The 26,121-nt window shown below is 44.7% G+C and overlaps 1 protein-coding gene across 2 annotated transcripts in view; it reads left to right on the forward strand.

Moving 5' to 3' along the window:
* The window catches only part of LOC113250605 (aldehyde oxidase 2), a 78,553-nt gene that overhangs the window by 13,248 nt on the left and 39,184 nt on the right, over nucleotides 1-26,121 (forward strand). For both annotated transcript variants that reach the window (XM_057303837.1, XM_026492221.4), the window contains exons 7-19: nucleotides 70-159; nucleotides 2,601-2,681; nucleotides 4,482-4,626; nucleotides 7,142-7,234; nucleotides 11,429-11,580; nucleotides 13,077-13,170; nucleotides 15,366-15,475; nucleotides 16,876-17,060; nucleotides 17,709-17,886; nucleotides 19,083-19,175; nucleotides 20,276-20,445; nucleotides 21,045-21,159; nucleotides 22,685-22,807. In XM_057303837.1, the coding sequence (XP_057159820.1) occupies nucleotides 70-159; nucleotides 2,601-2,681; nucleotides 4,482-4,626; nucleotides 7,142-7,234; nucleotides 11,429-11,580; nucleotides 13,077-13,170; nucleotides 15,366-15,475; nucleotides 16,876-17,060; nucleotides 17,709-17,886; nucleotides 19,083-19,175; nucleotides 20,276-20,445; nucleotides 21,045-21,159; nucleotides 22,685-22,807 (1,629 nt within the window). The remainder of the gene's footprint in view (nucleotides 1-69; nucleotides 160-2,600; nucleotides 2,682-4,481; nucleotides 4,627-7,141; nucleotides 7,235-11,428; nucleotides 11,581-13,076; nucleotides 13,171-15,365; nucleotides 15,476-16,875; nucleotides 17,061-17,708; nucleotides 17,887-19,082; nucleotides 19,176-20,275; nucleotides 20,446-21,044; nucleotides 21,160-22,684; nucleotides 22,808-26,121) is intronic.

The following is a 26,121-nucleotide window of genomic DNA, read 5'->3' on the forward strand; positions in this document are numbered from 1 at the left end:
AGCCTTCCGAGGCACACACCCATTAACCTATTCCAAAGTTCTTCCTCTGAAGGCATTTCACTGTCCTAGGAGTCAAATGGCTGTCAACAGAAAGGAACAGGAAAATGCTGCTTGGATCCCGGAGGAAATGATTCTTCTTCACTCCTCAGGGAAAGTGACGTGAGTCCCTGTTTGTTTCGTCCTCTCCCTGAGAGTACTGCTTAATGCTGGCCCAGTGTTAAAACTTTGCTTCTAAGTGTTGATGGTCACACTCCGCATTACTTTCAAATCCCTAAAGCACATGCACGAATAAAGCACTTTTCATTTGGAACCTGGTAACACAGTGATTCAAAGCCAGGCTCTGATTTTCCCCTTCAGTCTCTGGAAGGATGAAACAAGAAAACATAAACCCACTCAGACAAGAGGAAAAGACCTGCCCCAACTATGATGAGTCCCATCCTTGGGTGGGAAAGGGGTTTTGTGCCCTGCCCCACTCAGGCAGAGCTGTCCTCTATCACCATGTCCCCTCCTTTGCAGAGAGAGGGCACCGCAACCTCAGGAAGGAAGCCTGTCCAAAGTCACATGGTGAGGACATGATCACCACAGCTGGGAAGTCTAGCCGGAAACATTGTAGTCTCTGGCTTTGCTCTCTGAGAGATACTAGTTTCCAAAAAGGACCCACTGCCAAGTTCTTAAAACAATTACTTAGAGAAGTTGGAATAAGGATAAAATAGAGTCTGCTCCCTATAGACGAGGAAATCTGAAAGAACAGAGCTGCCCTTAGATGACACCAAGCCAGTCATCCCCCTGCTGTAACTCTTTTTTTTATAATAGTTTTTTATTATGTTATGTTAGTCACCAACAGTATATCCTTAGTTTTTGATGTAATGTTCCATACTATTTCTATCCCGCACACCTACCTCGTTCCCATTCTTGGCCTCCCACCATCACCTCATTTCGGTCTGAAGAAGATGGCAGTGAAACAGAGGGTTATTGCCACAGAAGGCAGGCTGCACCCCCCACGAGCATTTCACAGAGTATCAGTTTGCCTCAGGGGCGTCAATACATTCTCAAGTCCGATCCTCGATTTGGTGGCCTCAGTAAGTCCATCTGGGCAATATTTGGGCTCTGGGAACCACCTGATTCACTTTAACCAAACTTGAAAGAACATGATATTTAAACTGGAATGTGCCCTTATGTTCATTCACAGAAGCACAATTATAAAGTGGATCTAATGGTCACCAAGCTGCATGTCCTTTCCCTGTAGGAAAACACACATAGGAAGCCCCATTATAATGAGGTTGCTTGGTGAACATGGATGCAGAGCAATTAGATAACCTTAAGGGTAATACCATGGAAGACCCCTCTCTTCCACCAGGGTAGACCACCTGGATGGCAGGTATCCGCCCCATGACTCTCCTTCTCTTAAAGCTGCGTTAAGATCTTCTATTTTTAATTCCTGGCCTAACACCTTTTTGGGGGAACTTTCAATCCTCAGATCTGATTCGTATTGTTTTTTTACATTTTCATTCTCACACACTATCTTTTTCCTAGGTTTTAGAGACACACCACATTATTGCCCCCAGGTCAATTCTAGCTAATGCAAAAACTGATCATTCAGATGTTGGCCTGTAATTCCTCAATCTGGGGTCTTACTAAGAATCTTTACAAGGAACAGTTGCAGGTTTTCCTTCTGGAACCTGGGAAGACCCCAGAGAAATAGAAAAAGAGGGGGAGTGTTGGACAAATGTCAATCCATTTCACAAATTACCCTTCAAAATATGCACTATTTCCATTTACCTTTAGAGAGGTTAAGTACCTTTCCTTTGGGAGCGTCAGGAAGCCAAGTTGTGGCAGAGCTGAGAGTGAACCCAGATCTGCCCCTGATGTCCACCCATGCTCTTCCCCGCTACACAGACCTCTAGCTCTGCTTCCTGTGGTTCTCCCGGTTTGCTGTACCTCTTCAGGAATCCTTTCTGGGAATAAGTGTTTCCAAAGCTAAAACAGATCTCTTTCAGACAAGATTAGAGTTTGGGTAACTTTCCACTGTGCTTTAGTTTCCTAGTTGGTAAAAATGGAGCTGATAGTTTACATTCTTTATATAATTTTCGTGAGGACCAAACAAATTATTAATTATTACATTAAATAATGATGTAAAAGCACTTAGAGTGTAAAACTCCATAAATGTTTGGTGTTAAACTTAGTGAGGGTGGTTTATGCATAGTCATGTATGTCTACAGTCATTTTTAACTTCAGGACTTCTCAGAGCCTTTAGCATTTTGAATCCTGACTTGACCGGTGAGAGGACAGTGACTAGGGCACAGTGGAGATGAGTCCCCTCTGATAGTTTCTCATATACTGCCTTGGTGTTGCGCAGGGGACTCTTCAAACTATTTCGGAGAGTACCCTTTTCCTTAGTATATTAGGGGCAAATCAGTATTTCTCTTACAACAAAATTCTTATTTAAAACTTTGATTTGTTTTGAACTATTTCCTATTATTCTCATATTAACAGAGTAGGAGAATTATGACTGTGTTCATTTTGCCTAATTAATGTAAAGAATTACAATGCTGTTTCTGCTTCAACTGGGCTGACAAGGCCATCTTCTGCCCTTTGTAAAGATTTGCACAGAGTTATTTGCGGAAGACGAGTTCCAGCCCTTGGACCCTACCCAGGAGCTTATATTTCCCCCAGAACTCCTGGTAAGATAAGTTGGGTGCTTTATGTGTTTGTTTAAATGTCACTGGTTATAAACTCAGTTTTATAAAACCACCCTTTCCTTCCTGTGAAGTTGTCAAACTGTGGAAATATTTGATCACATCAAGAAGCCTGTCCCCACCCAGCTCAGCAAGCCCTCCCTGGCTGATGCTGTGGACACACTCCCTGAAGCCTCGGCTGCGGCTCGTTGTTGAATGGCTTCGTCATTACTCCCATCGTTGTCATCTGCAGCATGTCTCTGTTCACTGTCCTAGCCATCCCACTTTGCTCAGCTTCTCACTTGGTCTTCTAACCACACTAGTATATTGACCGCAAGGAGCACTTCCAGGGCCCTCCCCATGCCCTACCCTTCCCTCTATCAGCATCTCTCTCTCCTCTCTGGCATCCAGTGGTCCCATTCTATAAAATACCTATTTCTGAAGGGGTTCTGATGTGTTTATTCACTCATTCGACAAATATCAATTATCCAGCAACATGCCAGGCACTGTTCTAGGTACTAAATATACAGCAAGGAGTAAAAACTAACATAAAAACCCACCCTCAAAGAGTTGTCATCTGCTAGGAAAGACAGGTAATAAGCAAGATAATAGATAAGAGATACAGTGTGTTAGCCAGTGAGAAGTGCTAAGAAAGAAAAAAATAAAACTGAGAAGGGGACTAGAATACTGGCCAGAGAAGATTTCTCTAAGAAAGTAACATTTGAAAAAAGTCCTACCAGAAGTGAGGGAGCAGCCTCAACAGTAGGGGAAAAGCAGTCTAGACAGTGCACACAGCAGGTGCAAAGGGGCCAAGGGTAGGAGAATGCTTGTGCTGATCAAGGGGCAGAGCAGGGTGCAGCCTGGCTGGAGCACAATGAACAAGGTCAGAAAGCCACTGGGAAACAGACCACAAGGACTTAGGCTGCTGACTTTTACCCCACGAGAAATGAGAAATGATTAGGGAGGTTGGACAGGGGAGGGGAAGTTTCCTATTAATGTTGTAAAGGGATCTGGGATCGTTCTGGCTGTTGGGATGGGAATAGCCTGCCAAGGGGCACAGGAAGGAACAGCAAGCCATGTCAGGGTGCTAGTGATATCCCGAGAGATGATGGTGCTGGACCAGGCTGCCAACATGTAGCTGAGGAGAGTAGATTCTGGATATATTCTGAAGGAGAGCCAACAAGAATTGCTGCTGGATGTGATGTGGGGTGTAGGAGAGGGAGAGAGGTCCCAGGCTGACTCTGGGACTTTGGGCAGCTGGAAGGGGGAGTGGCCATTGACAGAGAAAGGGAAGACCTCAGGAAGAGCAGGGTATTTTTTTTGGTGGGGGATCCTTTTGGGGGGCTTCAGAAAAGATGGGATATGAGGAGCTCAGTTTGGGATATGTTAAATCTGCGATGCCTATTAGACATCTCAGAGGAGACATCAAGTCTCATTCAGATCTAGAGTTTGGATTTCAGAGGAAAAGTCCAGGCTGATGAGGTTAATTTAGGAGTATTAGTATAATTATGATTTTTAAGGCCATGTTACTGAATTGTGTTCAATTAATCTATACTGAAGTGTCATTGACAGGTGCCAGCCTATTTTGTCACTTGCCTGCAAAGAGCTACCTATTTTAACAAGTCTTCAGTTAAAGAAGTAAATATCTAATTATGGAAATACAGGCATTAGTCAGTGGGTATAGTGAGTATCTTTTCGGTCAAGTGGACCCCAGGACTCCTGCAAACTCTCTGGAGGAACGTACCTTCCTCTGGGATCCTGAGGCAGGTGTGCCCACGTGCATACATACTTGTCCTTTGCACTTAGAGAATGGCAGAGAAGCCAGAAAAACAAACCCTGATTTTTCGTGGAGAGAGGGTTACTTGGATCTCCCCTGGCACCCTCAAGGATCTCCTGGAGCTGAAAGCCAAACATCCTGAAGCCCCTCTCATCTCGGGCAACACCTCACTGGGTGAGTGATTACAGCGTTTCTCCCGCCACCATCAGAGCCAAGCCCAACCTCCCGTCCCCTACTTTGCTCTCCGTCTAAAACACTACTTTTTAGGGATAAAGCCTCAACCCTTAGAATAAAAAGATTATAATATAGTAGTGCATTATAAAAATTACTATAGAAATAATTAGATCATTATATCATATGATATATAATATAAAGTACACAATATGCTATTTGGGTCAGGAATATATGTGATATATATCATATGATATAATGATCTAATTATTTCTATAATTTTAGATATAAATAATATATAAATTGTATATATTATAATAATATAAAAGCATAATACAAATATCGTATTATAATATAATAAAATGGTCTCCAAAGTTGGATGTACCTATACCCTGGGAGTATGTAGCATGACCCCCTGAGATGTGGAGAAAAAATATTGGAGTTTTTTTTATCATTTAATTTATCTTGTCTTTTTTTATTTTGTTTTTGTTAAATAGTGAGTAGATATAATAGAAGTTTATAAAATACGTATGGGTATGCTAACAGTGCACACCCAGTTATCACCTACACCCAGTTTAACAATGAGAACTTTACCAAAAACTTTGAAAGCCCTTTGAGCCCTCCTAACCACATTCCCTTCCTTCCCTTCCTCTCAGAAGCACTCATTAGTCTGAATGTGGCGATGGTCAGTCACCCTCTTGTTTTTACAATTTTACCACGTATATTTGCATCTTTAAGCAAGATGTCATTTACTTTAGTGTATTTTTGAACTTCACATAAATAGACTGACGCAGTATTACTCTTCTTCTATTTGCTTTGTTCGTTCAATATTCTTGACCTGAAATACACTCATAGTGTTGCAGGTAGCTGCTAGATTCCATTGTGTGACTGTGTATAATTTGCTCATCCATTCTACTATTAAAGGACGTGCAGTGCTTTCCAAGTTTTGGCTATTATGAATATTCTTTTTTTGTTCTTTTTTATTTTAATTCCAGTATAGTCAACATACAGTGTTGTATCAGTTCCAGGTGTACAATATTGTGATTCAACAATTCTACATGTTGCTCAGTGCTCATCGTGGTGAATGTAGTCTTTAATTCCCATCACCTATTTCACCCATCTTCCCACCCACCTCCCCTCTGGTAACCATCAGTTGTCTCTCTCCTTTTTTTTTTTTTTTTTTTTTTTGCCGTTGCACATTTGTTTTGTTTCTTAAATTCCACATGTGAGTGAGATTATATAGTATTCATCTTTCTCTGAATGACTTATTTCACTTAGCATTATACCCTCTAGCTCCATCCATGTCATTGCAAATGACAGGAGTTAATTTTTTATGCCTGAGTAATATTCCATCGTATCTATATGCCACATCTTCTTTATCCATTCATCTATTGATAGACACTTAGACTGTTTCTGTAATTTGGCTATTGTAGATAAGGCTGCAATAAACATAGGGGTGCATGTATCCTTTTGAATTAGTATTTTTGTATTTGGGGGGTAAGTACTCAGTAGTGCAATTGCTGGATCGAAGGGTTGTTCTATTTTTAACTTTTTAAAGAACCTCCACACTGTTTTCCACAGCGGCTGCACCAGTTTGCATCCCCACCAACAGTGCACAAAGGTTCCTTTTTTTCCACATCCTCACCAACACCTGTTGTTTCTTGTGTTTTCGATTTTAGTCATTCTGAGAGATATAAGGTGATATCTCACTGTAGTTTTTATTTGCATTTCCCTGATGATGAGTGATGTTGAGCATCTTGTCATGTGTCTGTCAGCCATCTGTATGTCTTCTTTGGAGAATGTCTGTTCATGTCTTCTGTCCATTTTTAATTGGATTATTTGGTTTTTGGCTGTTGATTTGTATAAGTTCTTTACACATTTTGGATACCAACCCTTTAGTGGATATGTCATTTACAAATATCTTCTCCCATTCAATAGGTTGCCTTTTAGTTTTGTTGTTTGTTTCCTCTGCTGTGCAGAAACTTTTTATTTTGATGTAGTTTCAATAGTTTATTTTTGCTTTTATTTCCCTTGCCTCAGGAGACATATCTAGAAAAACATTTGTTTGGTAGAATTCACCTGTGAACCTCTCTGGTCCTAGACGTTTGTCTGTTGGGAGTTTTTTGATTACGGATTTAAATTGCTAGTTACTGGTCTGTTCAAATTTTCTATTTCTTCCTGCTTCAGTTTTGATAGGTTATATGTTTCTTATTATGAAAATTCTTATATATATCCTGGTTCCAATGTGTAAGCACTTTCTAAGAACCTCCCATCCATTCTGTTTTCTATTTTTATATACATATAATGAATGTAAAAATAAGTAAATACATGTACTGGAAGAGCATCCTTATAAATTTACTTTGCAGGGTATATAGCCACTGCTTTTACATCTATATACATTTATTATCAAATTTTTTTTAAATTAGTATCTGAATATTTTTATGAGAAATTTTCAATGCCAAAAAAGGGCATTTTCTCTTTCCTAAATCTCTCTAAAATATACATATTTACTTTTCAGGTCCTGCAATGAAATCTCAAGGACATTTTTACCCAATTCTCCTCTCTCCTGCTAGGATTTCTGAGCTCAGTATGGTATCCAAAACAAGTGATGGTGAGTTCCTGGTATTCTTAGTAAAACGTTACTGAACCAATCCCTGCACAAAGCTTACACTTGCCAAGGAGCTTGGAACCTACTTACACATTTGTCTTGTCTGGCCTATTTCTAACTCTTCATCATTTTTCTGATGTGATACAATATCCCCACCATAAAACCTTACTATCAAAAGCTTTGCACAGCATATGAGGTATTCAGATGACATCATTCAAGGCCTTGTAGTCACCTGCAGGATTCTTGCCTGTAAAATGCCATGGTGACCTAAAGACAAAACATTTGCAGTGTAATTTTGATGGGAAGACAGCAAGAGAACTAGTATTATCCATCAGTTGAATGGTCAGTTTCTAGGAGGGAGGATGTTTGCAAGGAGAAAGTAGGAGAAATATTGTATGGCACTCAAGTGTTACTTATTTCATGTGGACAGTGGTAAGAGGTAAAATGAGACAAAGACCTGCCCAGGCAAGCACCCCAGTCACTTACAACGTCCTTCAGGGCCCACTACATGCAAATACTACTGCATCAGGCAAGGTGGTACCCACAAAGTAGGAAGAAAGCATGCAAGACTTTGACTTCGGCTGCACAGCAAACCCTTGTGGGGTGTGACAAAAAGAACCTTATTTTACTCCTTTCCTCATCCCCCAGAGCCCCTAGCATGTAAGCACATGCATATAAGTGCTCTGTTCAATGACTGACAAGTGAATTGATGGGAAAAAACGAATGAATGAGTGGGTCAGGAACTTGAATTTGGGATGCAGTAGTAATGATGACTTTCTTAGGCAGCAAGGAGATAGACTGAACTGAAAGCTGAGTCAAGACTGACTTGTAGGCCATTGTGAGCTTGTAGGCATCAATGGTAGGCAGGGGAGGGGACCCGCCTTGGCTGTGTCACTGCCATCCAGGAGTCCTACCTTCCTGGCTCCGAACCGCCATTAGCCAAAGTCAGACTGTGCGGCAGACCGGCAAGCATGCCCTTCCCCGGCATCGTCCTACCCATTTGCCAGGGAAGGGACCCTTCCTGGTTTTGCCTGGCACTGGGGCTTCGCAGCTCCAGCCTCGGGAATGACTCAGGTAGCACACCTGAGTATAATTCAGAAAACAAGGGGAATGTGCTTAGATTCACTTGAAATCTTGGTGAGAGCAGAAGGGAGAGAAGGGGAGTGGTAGAATGGGTGGATTGGGAGCAGAGGTAACCAATATAAGCAGGAGGTTAAGGCAGGAGAAACATTCCCTAATCTGCACTCCACCTATCATTTAGCCCAGTTTTCAGACTTCTCTATCACCCCAACCCTGTCCTCAAAAAAAAAAAAAAAAAAAAAAAAAAAAAAGTCTTAAACAGAACAAATAAATGAAAATAAGCTGCTGTGTTTGAAGGAGAGGGGAGACTTTTCACCATCCCACTATCACTGAGCACCCCCCCCTTATGTCTGTGCCTGAAAGGACCCTTCAGAGCACAATTCAGATTCCTCAGGGTTACCCAGATCCCTCATTTTTAGGAATTCCTCATGAGGAAGCCAAGATGCAAAAGAAGAGTAGATTTGCCCAAGGTCCCCAAACTGGCTGGTAGCCAGGCCACCAAGCCACACATCTCCCATTTCCAACTGAGAACTCTTTTCCTTACTTGATGAGCCTTTCCCCATCCCCCAGGCCCACCTGGGGGCCTGCCCACTTGGTTGTTGGAATGCACTGCTCAGTTTGGATCTGCAAACAAAGTAGAGCCAGATTCTGAAATCTGAGGAAGCTATACGCCTTCCTCAGGCCTTCTTAAAATTAAAGTGTGAGTACCCTCTAGTGGCAGAATGTTCCTTCAGGAACATTTCCCAAGATTCTTAAATTTTTCCTAAGGCCCAGAAGAATGCCAACACTGGTGGAGGGGGGGTACATCGGAGCCAGATGTGTGTGTTCCCCCTTCCCAGGGCCCCTCCATGGGAAATAAATTTCTGTGAAGGCTTATGTTTGTTTAAATTTTGCATGCTGATCTAAATCACGTACATGTTTGACGCAGCGTACACTTTTCCCCTCAAAATCTTTAGTATAGTAAGTGCTCCAGAAAGTCCCTACCTCTTTATCCTCTAGACCCATGCACTCTGAAACACATGATGTCAAAACAAAACTCACATTCTGAGACTCAAAGTCGAAGCTCTTTCCAATTCTATTGGAACACAGGCTAGGTTTTGTGACCAAGGATGAAATAAAACATGAATAGGAATACAGTAAATAGAATTTTCTCAGTACAGCCGTGTGAAGCCTAGCACAAAGTCAGGGGGTAATGTGAGCAATGGAAATACAGCAGAGCAGACAGCCAGCCTTTTACTCTCCCCTGGTGCTGAACTGCCCTCTTTAACCTGTGTCAAATAAGAGATGGTCACGCTGGTCTGTACGACACTTCTGACCTTAAAATAATAATAATAGTAATAATAACAACAATGTCTTTTTGTTTCTGACTTCTTCCCTACTAATAAGGCTCTGGGTCAATAGGGTGGGAGGAATTGCATGACAGGAAACAATCTTGGACTTCCCAGTGCTTCTGAAAGCAAAAGTGTGGCCAGGATTTTTGCAGAAGTTGAAGACCAAGCTCCAATGGACCCTGTGGTGATAGGAAGCAATGAACCATCATTAATGGGTCTGGGATGGACTCCGATGTTACAGAGTGCCTTTTATGAAACACTGGGCAGCAACAGGGTGAGGATTCTAGGTTGAGACATTCTAGGGCAGAGAAGAAGTTGAGTTGTCTTTAGGCAAGATTTGCTTCGTATAAGGATAATAAGGAACAGATAGTGGTTTCCCTAATCAATTAGGTTAGCTGTGATTATTGAAGCTGCGTGTATGTTATGTGTTATGTGGTATGTTGGTAGGGGTGGGAGAAATACTGTGCCAAGTTAATATTTTTAATATTGATAAAAGATAAAGCTATGTGAGAGGGTAAAATATTCTCATCAAAGATTAATCCACTAGTTGGGGCGCCTGGGTGGCTCAGTCGTTAAGCGTCTGCCTTCGGCTCAGGTCATGATCCTGGGGTCCTGGGATCGAGCCCCGCTTCGGGCTCCCTGCTCAGTGGGGAGCCTGCTTCTCCCTCTCCCACTCCCCCTGCTCGTGTTCCCTCTCTCACTGTGTCTCTCTCTGTCAAATAAATAAAATCTTAAAAAAAGAAAAAAAATCTTAAAAAAAGAAAAAAAGATTAATCCACAAGAGAAAAAAACAAAGCCTAGCCTGCGACCTGATGAAAACAGGCTAACTAAAGTTAGAACCCAGCCCTGGAAGTGATGTCAAATCAGACTGTATACGTGAGCAATTCATCCTACAAATCCAGGGATGTCAAGGATTAATTTTAAAAGGCCGACTAAGTGATCTCCCAACGGTTTGGGTGACTTCTTCACTTTCAAAGATTGATCTGAACCCTTTTCATCCCTATTGTAGGGAAACCCCAGAGCTGGTGCTAATAGCCTGCCAATACTCACAAGTGTGCATTCAACACCTCTTAATTTTAATTACTTCCTTGTCAAGTAGCAAACAGCATTGCCCCAACCCTCCTGCGTGCTCTCCCATCACTTCCACTTCCCTGGCCACTCCCTGGGGACCCCGAATGTCCCCACACCCAATAACGCCCAACGTAATATCTGGGGAAGCTCCTCCAGGAGCTGTGTTCATTCTGAACGGCCCTCTTGGAACAGGTTGTCAAAGATTTTGAGCATCAACGCTACCTGTGGAGGTGCAAATCGGCAGTCAAAGCATTATTGATTATAGACAATGATCTAGGAGATTAAAAGTCCTTCATCATTATTTTAATACCACCAGATTTATTCCCCTTAATCACAAACAGCTTTGCAAAGTTTCACTACAGTCAGTCAGGAAGGGAAAAGTTCTAGTAGGGTCTGCCACCTGCTAGTTGTCACTGTCATTCCTACTTTCTAGCCTCTATTTCCTTGCATTTGTCTAAAGAAGAGTATAGACCAGCCCAGGGGCTCCTCCTGGCTGCACAGAACTACCTGGGGAGCCTTTGAAAAAGCCCCATGTCCAGAAATTCCAACTTAATTGATCTGGGAGTGAGGTATCTGTGAGGTTTTGAGTTCCCAGTGGTTCTCCGTGCAGCCAGTGTAGAGAGCCAACACACCAGCTGAACACGACCACCCCGGCACCCTGATTATAATTCAGTTGCTCCTCCCATGTCACCTATAAAACCATTTTGCTTCCTAGGACTGACAATAGGTGCTGGCTGCAGTCTGGCCCAAGTGAAAGACATTTTGGCTGAGCGAGTTTCCGAGCTTCCAGAGGAGAAAACTCAGACATACCGAGCCCTCCTGAAGCACCTGAGGAGTCTGGCGGGCCAGCAGATCCGGAATATGGCAGTACGTGCTGTGGACCAATCTGAGACACACTGCACCTGTTTCTTAATCTCACTGCAGTGTTGAAATAAGCACTGGCAGAATCAGTATGCAAAAAGGTCTCAGCAGATAGAAACAACAGGCACAATAAATAAATACTTAATATTCAACAAACATTATTAAAAATATATTTAAAAGAGGCCTCTAAGTCAAGTTCAACATAGTAGCCAGGTAGCAATGTGGGTGGGCAAAGGAGGCCATAGTTTTGCTAATTTCATGATGAGACTATTTGTCTTATCAAAGAACCTAATTCAGTTTTAGGCTGCATTAACAGAGGTATAGTACCTAAACTAAGGAGGGTAGCATTCCCTACTCCATACTGTTCAGACTGCAGCTGGAGAATAATGCTTAGGTCTGAGAGTCACACTTTAAAGTCTGGCTATTTTTGACTGCAGAAGAAAGAGAAGAGACACAGGTTTTCAAAAAAGGCATGCTCCCAAATGGTGTGTTAGAAATCCCTGGGCTATGAAGAATCGAGGGAGGATATATTTCCTTTGAGAAAGCTCTTCCTATGATTCCTCCTGTCAAGAACCCTGACTAACACCTAACAGCCTGGCGAGGAGATGGTGGCAGGAGAGTGCGGGGTTGGAAACCATGTCAGAAAGAGGAATAGTGGGGGTTGGGACAGTCAGAGGGATCGTGAGCACTGCCTTCAAATGTGTATAGACTCATGAGGGCAGATGGGATTGACTTCATATAATCACAAAGGGTAGAGGTAAGACTGATAGGGCAAAGTCCAGGGAGGCAACTTCAGCTCAGTGAAAACAAGAACTGGTCCTCACCCATGTTCCAGCCCAGACCACAGCAACCTAAGGTGGTCACTGGCCCAGTGACCTGGATGGCCAGTCATTTCCCTCCCAAGTTCTGAGATGCTGTAGGCTCGACCAGATCCCAGAAGAAGAAAAGGGCAGCTCTCTCTTAGTGGTGTAGGTGCCCAGAGCCCCCACACGCCCACGTTGGGTTGGGCATGTTGCAGGCAGTGTTAGATGCGGGACAGCAGCTCTGTAGCAGGTACCACAGCCACCTGTGCTGTGGCCGAGGTTGAGCAGCGGGTGGTTCAGAATGGGCTGTGGAGCCCAGCTACTTGGGTTGGAATCCCAGTCCTGCCCCTTCCTAGCTGGGAGACCGGGCTCAAGTTTCATAACTTCTCTGTGCCCCAGTGTCTTCATCTGAAAAATGGGGATAATGGTATCAATTTCCCTGGGTTGTTGAGCGAAGTGAGTCAATGTGTGTGAAGAGGTAGAACAGACCGAATGCTGTGTGAGTGATAGTTACAATCAGTTCTCTCCCAATAAAGTAGCAGGTGGGAGGGGCCTCCCAGACAGTCTGAATGGAGTCCCTCTGCCAAGAAGACCAAGACTCCTTGTGACACTTTCACAGCAAGAGGACCTTAAGCAGGTGCCTGTGGGGCATAGGATCTGAGGGATAGAATGACCGAGGTGTTAACTATCTCTTCTTAGTCCTTAGGGGGACATATTATAAGCCGGCACTGCTATTCGGATCTGAATCCAATTTTGGCTGTGGGCAACGCTACCCTCAATCTGATATCAGAAGGTAAGCTACCGCAGAACATTCTGAATGGCACCTAAGATTTTCTATCTTTCTTTTAAGGTCTCTGGCTCTTAATCCACCATGGAGAGGGGCGCCTGGGTGGCTCAGTCGTTAAACGTCTGCCTTCGGCTCAGGGCGTGATCCCGGAGTTCTGGGATCGAGCCCCAGCCCCACGTCAGGCTCTTCTGCTGGGAGCCTGCTTCTTCCTCTCCCACTCCCCCTGCTTGTGTTCCCTCTCTCGCTGGCTGTCTCTCTCTCTCTCTCTCTCTCTCTCTCTCTCTCAAATAACTAAAATAAAAAAAAAAAAAAGTCCACCATGGGGAATTCGGGCTCCTGGAGGAAGGCACACTGATGCGAGGGAGTGGCCAGTGCTTTCTGCTGGCACCACACCTCCCACACACACAGCAGTCACCCCAACACAGCCGTGTGACAGCCAGGGTGGTGTGCAGAGACTGAGCTGAGGGCTCTCTGCTGCCTGAGGACTGCTCCCCACTCCTCTTCACCCCACCCCTCTCAGTTGCTGTGTGTGAAGCCACGAGTCTAGGGAGGACACTCTGTAGATACCACAGGCCCTCTGGGGACAAGAGGAAGGGAATGATTAATTTTACATGCTGGCTGAAAACATCATTCCCTTGGGGCCATTCCATGCAAAACTACCCTTGTCTCCCTGGAAACGCTCATCTCCCTCTGTGCCTCCGCTGCTCCAAGGATGCTGACACGCCCCTTTACTGGGCACTAACTGTGTGCCAGGCTGCGCGGGACATCTAACACACAGCCTGTCTAGTCCATCCAGCCACCCAGCTGAGGCCACGCGTAGAGACAGACACGGGATGGGAGCCATTGTCTGCAACAGGCTGCCTCCCCGGGGCCTCTGCTTCTCCCTGTGATCACTCCTCCCCATCCCTCACCCACAACCCATCACATACCCACTCCTTCTGTCCACCCCACTTGGATGGCCAGCCATTTACTTTTCCTGTGGGCTACTGGACCCAGGGGCTAGGGTGCAGGGAAGCAATCACAGTCTGCTCCCCACATGACCTTTGGGGGTGTGTCTGACCAGGAATATATCACAGGTCATGTAACCCTCCCAAAGGGTTTGTGGGCCTTAATATGATCCCATCCCTAACTGGTGGGAAGTGTTGGGAGAGGCTTTGTGCAGTGGAAAAGCTCTCATGTCCCTATTCAGCTTTGCATGGGGCCTGCCTCACCCTGGCCTGGCAATGTCAGCCATTTTCCTGAGTCCTCCCTGCCTGTGGTCCAAGACAACCCCAGCCTGACCCCCAAAGACCAGGAAAGAAGCAGCAAGACTCTGGAGCCTCAGGATAGCAAGGATAGCCTGGCCCTTCTACTACACTAATACTAGTAGTGCTAGTAGTACTAGCACTACTAGTAGTGGTGCTCTTCTGCCGGGGTGTCGGTTGTTACCTTTGGCTTAAAGTCTCTGTTTTCCCAGCTTTGCCCAAGCCATCTCCACCCCGAGCGCAGCCTAGCTCCGGCAGGGCTGGTAGATGAGCTTGCGGACCCAGCGTAGGACAGGCCAGCAAAGGTCAGGAGGGGCTCCTTTGGGGTGCTCCTGCCTCCTTGGGGGCCACCCCTACATTACAGTCAGCATCTTGCTGCTTTTGTCAGGCACAGAACCCACCTCAGGCTCTGGGCTGTGGTTTGATCTCCTCATCGCACTGTTCTGCAGCCACAAACCACTTTCTATAATGGGGGGAGGAAGGCAGGTAGGTAACTGCTCTGACCACTAAATTGTAGCAGTTGGGCTGAAACGAGTTTTTGTGAATTGCTCGCTTCCTTTTAAGCGTGTAGGTATCCAACAGCAGCAGCAAGAGCAAAAAGCAAATGTAATGATTTGAGCTCTGCTACTAGTGGGAGTAAGCCCTGTCTCTGCCGAAGCTGAGCCCTTACCTGGATCATATCACTGAACGAGTTAGGTTTAGTCAGCCAGCATCTGCCTAAGTGTGACAATGGCACAGGCCTAACCGGCCTTGGAGGTGGCAGGAGCCCCAGCACACAGAGCATGCGGATGCCCTGGGCAGACGAATGGGGAACCCTGGGCTCTCACACACGCAGACCGCTGCCTCACTCAGGCCAGACGAAGGTGCCCTTTTCCTCTTTGCTGCTGACATTTAAGAGTACAGAATACTCCGGCATTCCTTGTTGCAACTGTGCAGAAATGTCATTTTCTTCAACAGAAGGTACACGGCAGATTCCTCTAAACGAACATTTTCTTGCTGGGTTGGCAAGTGTAGACCTTAAGCCAGAGGAAATTTTGGAATCTGTGTACATCCCTCACTCTCAAAAGGTAAGAATTCTGCTGGTTGCTTTTGAGAGTTGTTTTTCCCTTTTCATAACTGGATGCAGTCATCTTTAGAAATCTGAAAACAGATGGAAGGAAAATAACTCTGCCCTGAAAACCTGTTTCCTGTCCACTGTGGGCTGGCCCAGCACTAAAGCCCTCACACACCCTCGGGCAAGCAGCTCTGGGGTGTGGATTTGGGGTTGTTGTTTCAGCTGTGGGGTGGGGCCCACTGAGGGCATGCGGTTGTGCTTCCACACCCCTTTGTGTCTACAGACCAACTCTGGGAGGCAGAAATTAAAGCTCTCCCACTATGGAATGAGCTTCTCTGCCTGACCCACAAAGAGGTGGTAGCTGGGCCTGGGCCTCCCCACTTCCCACTCTAGCTAACTCCAACAGCTCGTAGGAACAGAGGGCCTCCAGATGTTTGCTAACACAGGATATCTGGGGTTGATGTGGCCACCCAGCTGGCTATGGCGTGAGTCCTCTGTCCTCACTCAATGTTCCGTCTCTCCCCAAAACCATACCTGAATCCAAGAGGACAGTCTCCCCAGAGAGAGGCAATTCCACACACACACACACACACACACACACACACACGCAATGATCAAAAGCCAGGAGTTAGCTTGGTTATTGCAGGAAGTCTTATATTAAGTAATGTTTTCAGCCATGGGTGACCTTCATTTATTTTTCCTTTGCAATGGAAACTTTGAGATGTGTTCTAGTCAAATGTGCATCTGTGTAAAGGCCCCAGACAGAAAACCAGGCCGACTCAAGAACAGCGCCCTCAGTGGCCTCACAGATGGAAACATACTTGAGACACAGATCATCGCCATTAACCCCATCTCAAAACATCCACAGTCACGGTGCCAAAGAGCCCAGTGGGACAGCCATCACCCTCCTGACTCTTGTTCCTGATACAAGATTCCCTAGTCCACTGTCAGAAAGTTCTAGTCAACTCCTTTGTGACCTTTGCAAAGTGGAAACGTAGTCGTTCTAGAAACCGAGAAATGTGGTGGGTCTGTTTGACACTGTAAGCAAATTGCACTTAGAAGCACCTGTGCTGGGAGGGCTCCTCTATCCTCACGAAAACAGAGGCAGCGGGAGACTAGAGGGAAGAGCTCCTGGAAGCAGAGCACATGGACATGATCCAGGCATCTGGGCCTCGGGAAAAGTGCACGGTTGTCCGCGTTCCTTGAGGGTCCTGGGCACTGGGGCTGGGCCTTTGGGAGGACGCCATTCTCATTTTGAATGGGAACACACCCGACTTGTCCTCTACTTGTGCCGAGTGTCTTTTGTGTCCCCTTAGATTGAGTCTAAGTGATGAATTAGTGGCGCCAAGAAGCAGAAACCATGCTCTTAGCTTTGACATGTCAAACAACCCCAAATGGTTCTTGTCTCCACAGTGGGAATTTGTGTCAGCCTTCCGACAGGCTCAGTGCCAACAAAATGCCTTGGCCGATGTGAACGCTGGCATGAGAGTCGTCCTCAAGGAAGGCACAGACACCATCAAGGACCTGAGCATCGCCTACGGAGGGGTTGGGGCCGCCACAGTCAGTGCACAGAAATCCTGCCAGCAGCTCGTGGGGAGGTAAGCAGCGAACCCTGCACCCCAAAGGTGAAATTTGACATCAAAAAAAAAAAAAAAAGGTGGTAATCTGGCTCTGGCCAATGTTGTTAAAAGCCCTGGGAAGATGGAAACTCCTATCTGTAGAACCACGGCTTGTTCTTTCTGTAATTTTGCTAATAAATGAAACCTCACTTGACTTTGGTTAACAAGGTGCCACGCCTTGGGTGAGGGATACAACGAAACTGGCCCAGGACCACACGCACACCGGCACTCCAGCAGACCCACACCAGCCGGGGGCCCAAGGGCACCTATTGCTGCTGTCGCTGCTCGGGGGCATTCGATTTCTCCCTCAACAAAGGCCTGTCCAGTTCCTATGGAATTGTACCTAATGACCTATTTGTTTAATGCCTGGTTCCAGCATGGTCTGGCTCTTGAACGTGCTTGGTTCATGTCGCAATGAAATGGCCCCATCGTCACCCTGCCATGACTCTCAGGCCACTCGGTACCTGGATTTTCCTGAAGGGCTTGGTTAGGCGATTTCTAAGTTCCCTTCCAACTCATAAAAGGAGACCTGGGGTTTTCTAAATGGTCACTATCCAATATCTAGCTCATGCTGTGAGATTGAAACTGCCCTTGAACTCGTCCCGTCCCTGCCTCCAACCCCACCAGGCCCTGGAATGAGCTGATGCTGGAGGAAGCTTGCAGGCTGCTTCTGGAAGAAGTCTCCCTCCCAGGCTGGGCTCCAGGGGGGAAAGTGGAATTCAAGAGGACTCTGGTGGTCAGTTTCTTCTTCAAATTCTACCTAGAAGTTCTGCAGGAACTGAAGAAGCTAGTAAAGTTTATGCCTGTAAGTGCTCTGGTGTTCCTGTCTCCTTGCAGCCAAATGCTCCCAGCTTTTCCACTCCTTTTGCGACCTGTCTTGTGGGCAGCCTGGGCTATTACCTGTCACCTGTTCTGAGTCAGGCCTTGTCAGTTCCCAGCCATCCGTCCCCCTGGAGGGCTACTACACGAGGCTCGGGATGCCAGGCTGTCTGCATTTCTCAGACACTCACTGCGTGCCCTGAGCAGCAGGGCATCACGGCACCCCTGCCTGCAGTGTGCAATTTCCTTTTCTTTTCAAATCGACTTTACTGAACTATAATTACATATAATAAAATGCACCTATTTAAGCTCAATGAGTTTTAACAAATGTGCAAACCCACATAGCTACCCTCAAACAAGGTATAGAGCATTTTCATCACCCCCAAAAGTACCTTTTGGCCCCTTTGCAGTCAATCCTCCCAGCCCTGCCCCCAGGCAACTTCTGATCTGCTTCGTGGCACTAGAGATTAGGTTTGCCTGTTCTGAAATTTTATATTCAATATAAAAAGTAAGATAAAACTTTATTTTAAAGAAATACTAAACTTTATTCATATGCAAATATTTAAGTGGCTTCTTTCTAGACTTTCTGATTATAAACTTCTGGAATAAGTTAAGCAAAGTAAAACATTCTCTTTCTCTCACTCTCTATTTCCTACCCTGACTACCTTGTACCCCCTGTTTCCAACCACACCCCAACACTCTTCACGCCACCCAAGGTGTCCGAGTTTCGTTTACTCAGAGGTACACCCTCATCAACCACATGCACCAGGGTAATTCTTGCCGCGTTTAATCTCTGAATCAAGACACTCGGTGTGTTTCAGCCACCTAGAGAGCCTTCCCAATTTTAGTGCTGAATTGTTGTGTTGCTGAGAAAAAAAAAAAACAGGACGTGGGCTCTTTTGTGTTTACCCAGCTCACTGAAAGGCCTCTCCATCCTCAGGGTGACTCAAGGATCAGATTCAAATCAGTCAGTCCAGTTCCTCCTTAGATGGAAAGGGAGGGAGGGCAAGACACCCTCAAGAAAAGGGAGATCCTGGGAGGTGCTGTGGATTTTGGTCCTCTAAGCTACCCCAGGCTTGCAATTTCTTGGATATTTTAGCCAAGTCATTTTCAACACACCTCAAAGCCCAGTTTAATCATAGACTAATCAGTTCGTCTTTATTGTTTTGAATTGTCTCTCAGGACAGCCATCATTATCCTGAAATTTCAGACCAATTCCTAAGTGCTCTAGAAGACTTCCCCATCACAGGATCCCAGGGAGTCCAAAGGTACCAGGTCAGTGAGTATAAAGTAATGGAAACCTAGAAACTAAGAGATAAGCTATAGCTGTGTGAACAAAGCAAGCACTGCAGAGTTGTGATTTATAGTTCTGACTTTCTAGTTGTTGCTGGTACATTGCCCTTTGTTAGACCAAGTCAGGGAGACACTGGACCTAGGATCAGGCCTGACTACCACTATCCACACTCGAGGCTGAACCAACCTGGAATGGTTTGACCATCTGTCCAATTGATAATCTCCTCCAACTGATGTTCTTTGGGCATTTGTTTGAAGAGTACCTAAGCCAGGTGTGGGGGAAGGACTGAGCAAGACAGTAGCAAGTTTCAGCCTCCAGCCCTGATTGCAAATGTCTGATCTCCAGTCAGCAAAGCAAGAGCCCTGCCGGCACCTGAACTGCCCCCCCCTTCTTGAAGGACAATTTAGAAAGTATCTATTATTATCTGTTAGCACCCAGCCCCTTCCCCCACCCCATCTACACACACAGATCTTCCCTGAGAAGAGTTCCAGAGTAAACACTTTCTCCATCGCCTTATCCTCCCAGTGATGTTTTTTGGGCCACTTACAGGGGCAGCCAAGGCACCTTGGTCTGGATCTGGATAGACTCCACTGCCATTTGCTCTCCTCCCCTCCACCCTGCCCCAGGCCCTGTTCAAGTTGATGCTCAAGCTTTTGGCTTAGATTTTGGTCCCCCACCATTGGGATTTATATCACTTTAGGCTTCATCATCATGATCACTTTACGTGTGAACAGTTTGGTCATGAGAAAGGTAAGAAAGCAGGACAGGGAAACCCTCTGAATTCCAGGAAAAAGCAGTTCAGGGGCGTGACTTGAAAAAAGAGGATGCCAAAAGGAAAAGCTAGGGCCCCCTGTCACCTACTTCACAATTCTGCAAAAAGGTCGGCATTGCCACATAACTCACAGGACAATTCCCCAGTCTAGTTACATCATTAAATTGTCACATTTATCATCTGACCCACTCCAGTGTTTGTTGCCTGAGGGTGACTGATTTCTCAATCCTGAATCAGGAGTGTTGGTATTTGGCCAGGCCACTTCTGGAGATTCAAGTTTTCCAGGGCAACTCTTGTCTCCCTCTGCAGCGTGTGGATTCTCACCAATCCCTCCAAGATCCAGTTGGGCGCCCCATCATGCACCTATCAGGTCTTAAACATGCTACAGGTGAAGCCATATTTTGTGATGACATTCCAATGGTGGATAGAGAACTTTTCATGGTTTTGGTGACCAGTACCAGAGCCCATGCAAAAATCATGTAAGTAAATGGAAAGCTTTCAAAAAAAAAACTTTTAAAAGCACACCTGCAGTTTCCCACAGAAGAATGTGCCTGTTCTGCCATGTCCTAAACCCAAAGAACCTAAAATTGAAAGAATAAAGAAAAGGTCACCATCCCTAAGAGGAGGAAGGGAGGGTATCTGGAAATGACCATTAAGAAAGAGAGAATAAAAATAGTAGTTATGGGCTCCTTGCTTCTATTCTAACCTCACAATTCCTCAGCTCTCTGCTGGATCCTCAGGCATGGCTCCCAGGAGTAACTCCCAGTAGGGCGATACTCAGCTGGTGATAAAACCCTGAAATACTGCATTTCTGAATGGTAATTGCCCACTATCCTAAGCTTCCTAAAAAGGTCCCTTGCCACAGCCACATGGGCGCTTCCTCCAGCTCCCCTCCAGTAGCTGAAGTGTTACCCTGACCCAGCAGGGAGCCTCCTGGATCCTGGGGCAGGTCTGCTCTTATCGGTCAGGTCCTAAGCTGTTATATATTTTGATTTTCAACAATGTTCTATCCTTCCCTTAGGTCTGGGGCCTTCAAAGTTTGCTGATTTCTTCTTCTTAAATATTTATCTTTTTTCAGATCAGTTGATTTGTCTGAGGCCCTTGACCTACCAGGGGTGATTGATGTGATAACAGCTGAGGACATTCCAGGCACCAATGGGACTGAGGATGACAAGTTGATGGCTGTAGATGAGGTACAGAGCATGCCTTCTCAGGCGACTTTGTGCAGTTAATCACCAACGTACCACCTCGAGCTGGTTTTCAATCACCCCCCTCCACCCCCGCCCATTGGGGGATAGAAGTGCCAACTAGTCCAGCTTCTCTCTACACCTAACATCTTTATTCAGACAGACTTAGAAATTACATAGTAAAAAGGATATTTATTGCAGAAAAACAAGTCCTAGTTTTCCCACTGTGTGCTCTTGAATCAATTTACCATCGTCTGAAGAATAAGTGTAGGAACTGACTATATCAGGATAGAATACCCTAGAAAGATCTAAAAAGGAGAGTACAAAAAAATACAGCTACTCCCTGTTATTTATACTGAATTCCCTCCCTTCCTGGAACAACCCCACATACACACCCCCACCCCCCACTGACTCTTACAGACGCCATTTTTGATAAAGTTGCTCTTGCCATCTTTGACCTTTTAATTCAATTCTACAATCATTCATTGAACACTTGCTTTTGGAACCAGGCTACCTTGGTTCATGTTCCAGCTCCACCCTCACTAGCTGTGTGCCTTTGGGTATTATTACCTGTAAAATGGGAATCATCATAGCACCAACCCCACTGTGTTATTGTGAGAGTTAACTGAGTTAATGCACATAAAATGCTTACAACAGTGCTTGGCACCTGAAGGCTCTCAGTAAGTGTTAGCTGCTATCGTCACGTCTCAATGAGTCACACAGACTGTTTCTCCTTCAGCCATGAAACGAATCACTGTTCTTTTGGTTGAACTCCAGATGAAGAGGTCAGCTGTTACTTAAGAACTATATTATCTGCGCAGGAGGCCATAACAAAATACCACAGACTGGGTCACTTTAAAAAAACAGAAATTTATTTTCTCACAATTCTGGTGGCTGATCACCGGAGATCAAGGTGTTGGCCAGTTTGGTTTCTCCTGAGGCCTCTCTTCTTGCTTTGCAGGTGGCCATCGGCTCACTATGTCCCCACATGACCTTTTGTCTATGGATGAGCCTCCCTGGTATCGCTTCCTCTTCTTAAAGGAGCATCAGGCATATTGGATTAGAGCTCCACCCTGATGACCTCATTTAACTTTAATTGCCCCTTTAAAGGCCCTGTCTCCAGATATCATCACACTGGAGATTAGGCCTTCAATATATGAGTTTGGGAAGAAAGAGGGGACAGGAATCATATTGTACAAAAAACACTCCTTATCTTAAACTCCAAAATGATAAATGATATGTGAAGATGACACATGTGAACCAAGCTTTACAGAGGACACAGCAGATTCAGGTCACAGCCAATCTCACATCCACTCTGGGGCTGATATTCATTAAGTAAAATGGCCAATGGAATCATCTATCTTATTTAAATTATTTTTTTAATTAAAATTTTTGTTAGCCAAGCACATGTAGTTGAATGTGACCTCCAGTATGATTATTGCTAAACAATAATAACTATGACCAGCCACTGGTGAGTAAGATTATTTCTACAGATATTTTGCTACCTGCTTCATGCATGTACTTTCCGCAGGTGCTTTGCGTGGGCCACATCATCTGTGCTGTGGTTGCAGAGACAGAATTACAGGCAAAGAGTGCAACTGAAAAGATAAAGATCACTTATGAAGATCTGGAGCCAGTAATCATCACCATCAACGTAAGCAGGCTGGCTGGTTTCTTTCCTGTAAGGTTGTAGAATCAAAAGCACCTTTATAAATTTCTTTTTTTAATTTTTTTTAAAGATTTTATTTATTCATTTGAGAGAGAGAGGGAGAGCATGAGCAGGGGGAGGGGCAGAGGGAGAGGGAGAAGCAGGCTCCCCGCTGAGCAGGGAGCCCGATGTGGGGCTGGATCCCAGGACCCTGAGATCAGGACCTGAGCCAAAGGCAGATGCTTAACTGACTGAGCCACCCAGGTGCCCCCACCTTTGTAAATTTCTTAATGCAAGACTAATTCTAACTTTTTCTAGTCACTGACTTGTTCTGGAAAAACCAGAACCAAAACCTTCCTCTGGAAGGTATTATTTGTATGAATTGAAATTAGCTTGGGCCCTAAGAAATGGGGGGCAGAAAACACACCAAGAACTGAAGTTTCTTTCTCTCTCACGTTCAGAAAATCTAGAAGGGGTCAGTCCAGGGCTTATGTGGGGTTCTATGTGTCAGGAATCTGGGCTCCTTCTATCTAGTTGCTGCATCATGGATGGTTTCTACACTCCAGGTCACACTTTGGTCCACAATGGCTGCCGAAACTTTGGCCATTAAGTCCACATTCCAGACAGCAGAGAGAATGAGATGATGAAGAAGGGCCTATCCCTTCCCCTTAAGGACACTTCCCATATCTCATTGGTTAACACCTAGTCAGATGCCACACGTACATGCCAGGGGAGCTGGGAAATGTAGACTTCATGCCAGGTGACTACATGTTCACTAAAAATTGGGGAAGATGATGAGAGTGGATATTTAGAACGATCATGCTTTCAAGGTAGGGACTAAAAACAGAGGGACTTTCACGATGGAATTCCATAGATATTTCCACTTGTATTTTTGGGTCTAGCTGATGGAATGCAAATGCTATTTCCAAAGCAGAAAGAATGAAGTTAGAATAGAAAATTCAGATATAGCCTGGGATTTGCAGGTTCTAACTCAATGAAGGGCAAGTTCAGAGTAATTGAGTTGGGAAAAGCTTTCTTATTTGTGCACTTGTGACAGAAAATATAATTTTTTCAAAGGCCTCAGTGAACCACTTGACATTTTTTAAAATGTGCCTAAAACAAACAACTTGCTCAATATTCAAAGTGTTAAAAAGGTCATGCTTCTTGATCTTTCTAAACCAAATCAATTCCGTTCCAAATTCCCATTTTGCCAACTTTGCAAGAAGTCCAGATCCTTTTTCTTGGCTCACTCTCCGTCCATGGGTTGTACTAGGATTCTAATCAGTTTTTGAAATCTCAATTCTAATCCCATTTCCTCAAGGGGCAAATGGCACCCAGAAGAAAAACCATGAAATATCCTGGGACTCAGAATGGTTAGAGATCTAGAGTTCTCTCAGAATGGGACTGTCCAGAGTCAGCTAAAAATTTCTTTTGTGAAGCTAAAAATAGAGCTACCCTATGACCCAGCAATTGCACTACTGGGTATTTACCCCAAAGATACAGACGTGGTGAAGAGAAGGGCCATATGCACCCCAATGTTCATAGCAGCAATGTCCACAATAGCCAAACTGTGGAAGGAGCCAAGATGCCCTTCAACAGACAAGTGGATAAAGAAGATTCCATATATACAATAAATAAAGATTCCATATATACAATGGAATATTACTCAGCCATCAGAAAGAATGATTACCCAACATTTGCATCAACATGGATGGGACTGGAGAAGATTATGCTAAGTGAAATAAATCAAGTAGAGAAAGACAATTATCATATGGTTTTACTCATTTGTGGAGCATAAGGAGTAGCAGGGAGATCGGTAGGAGAAGGAAAGGAAGGATGAAGGGGGGTAAACAGAAGGGGGAATGAACCACGAGAGACTATGGACTCCCAAAAACAAACTGAGGGTTTTAGAGGGGAGGGGAGTGGGGAATGGGCTAGCCTAGTGATGGGTATTAAGGAGGGCACGTACTGCATGGAGCACTGGATGTTATAGGCAAACAATGAATCATGGAACACTACGTCAAGAACTAATGATGTACTGTATGGTGACTGACATACCATAATAAAACACTTTTCCTTTTGTGAATGAAAGTAGGTAACAAAATAGCCATACATACCAATACTTATTCAATCATACATCCATTCACTCATTTCAATGACTGTAGAGATGAGCAGCAGTGGAGGGTAGTGGCTAAAAGCACAGATTCTGGAATCAAACTGCAAGGTTTAAACCCTGGCTGCACACCTGACTAACTTAGGTGAGTTAAGGTGCCATGGTTTCTTCACCTGTAAAATGGAGATAATAATAATACCTACCTCACTAAGCTGTTACAAGACTAAATGAGTTAATACATGGAAAACACTTAGCACGGTGCCTGGCACACACTCAATCCTCACTAAATAAAGCACATATTACAATAAGATCAAATGATCTCATGACGCATTTCCAGTATGGCGATAAACCTACTTCCACATGAACTTGGGTGACTCATTGAGATCTTGGTGTAACAGAAAATGAAAAATTCCACTATCTGGTACCCATTTTCTGCTGCTTTAAGAAATCAAGTATTCTTCACCAGGCAAGAGGCTTCTGAAATTTAAGCCGGGGCTTGAACACTGCCTCTATCTCTTATTTTCGGCATGACTTCAAGAAAGGTATTTAACCTCTCTAAGCCCAGTCTCTTCATCTGGAAAACAGAGATCATAATGGAATTAACGTGAGAATGTATGTACATGCATTGTGTATTGTGCAGTGCTTGACACAAAGCAAGTACTCAGTAAATATTGGCTGCTCTCATTATCATTATCATAATGAGCAAGATAGATGACGAACTCTAAGGCTATTGGAGAGTAAGAATGCAGGAGGCAGGTGCCATTCTGAAGTATGGAAAATCACATTGGGCCTAAAGGCTCACCAAGGATCAGCTGTTAATACGTGAATTCACAGAGCCTCGGAATGGGACAGCTTCAAGGCTTCATGTGTAGTCAGTTCACGCTATTGTCAGAAAGAAAACATAGAAGAAAGGACTAGAAAGGCTCTTACAAGATGTGCCAAATATCCAAAGAAATGAACAAACTTCCTACAGTATCTATTGGGCTTTCTTGCTCAGAGATATGTTGGGACTTGGGTCTTCTCCATCAACTTGGCCTCAGTTCTTCAGATCCCTGAGTTAGAGGTTCCTGTACATGAGTTACCTAAGTCTGACACAAGTACTTTTCTTCAGGAAGAAGATAAAGAAGGAGGGCCAAAGCTCACCCCTACTGCAGTTAAACCCTTCACCTGTTCCCTGGACATACACACTAAAGATGAGAAATGAGTA

The sequence above is a fragment of the Ursus arctos genome, unplaced genomic scaffold, assembly GCF_023065955.2.
Source record: "Ursus arctos isolate Adak ecotype North America unplaced genomic scaffold, UrsArc2.0 scaffold_1, whole genome shotgun sequence".
Taxonomy (NCBI): domain Eukaryota; kingdom Metazoa; phylum Chordata; class Mammalia; order Carnivora; family Ursidae; genus Ursus; species Ursus arctos.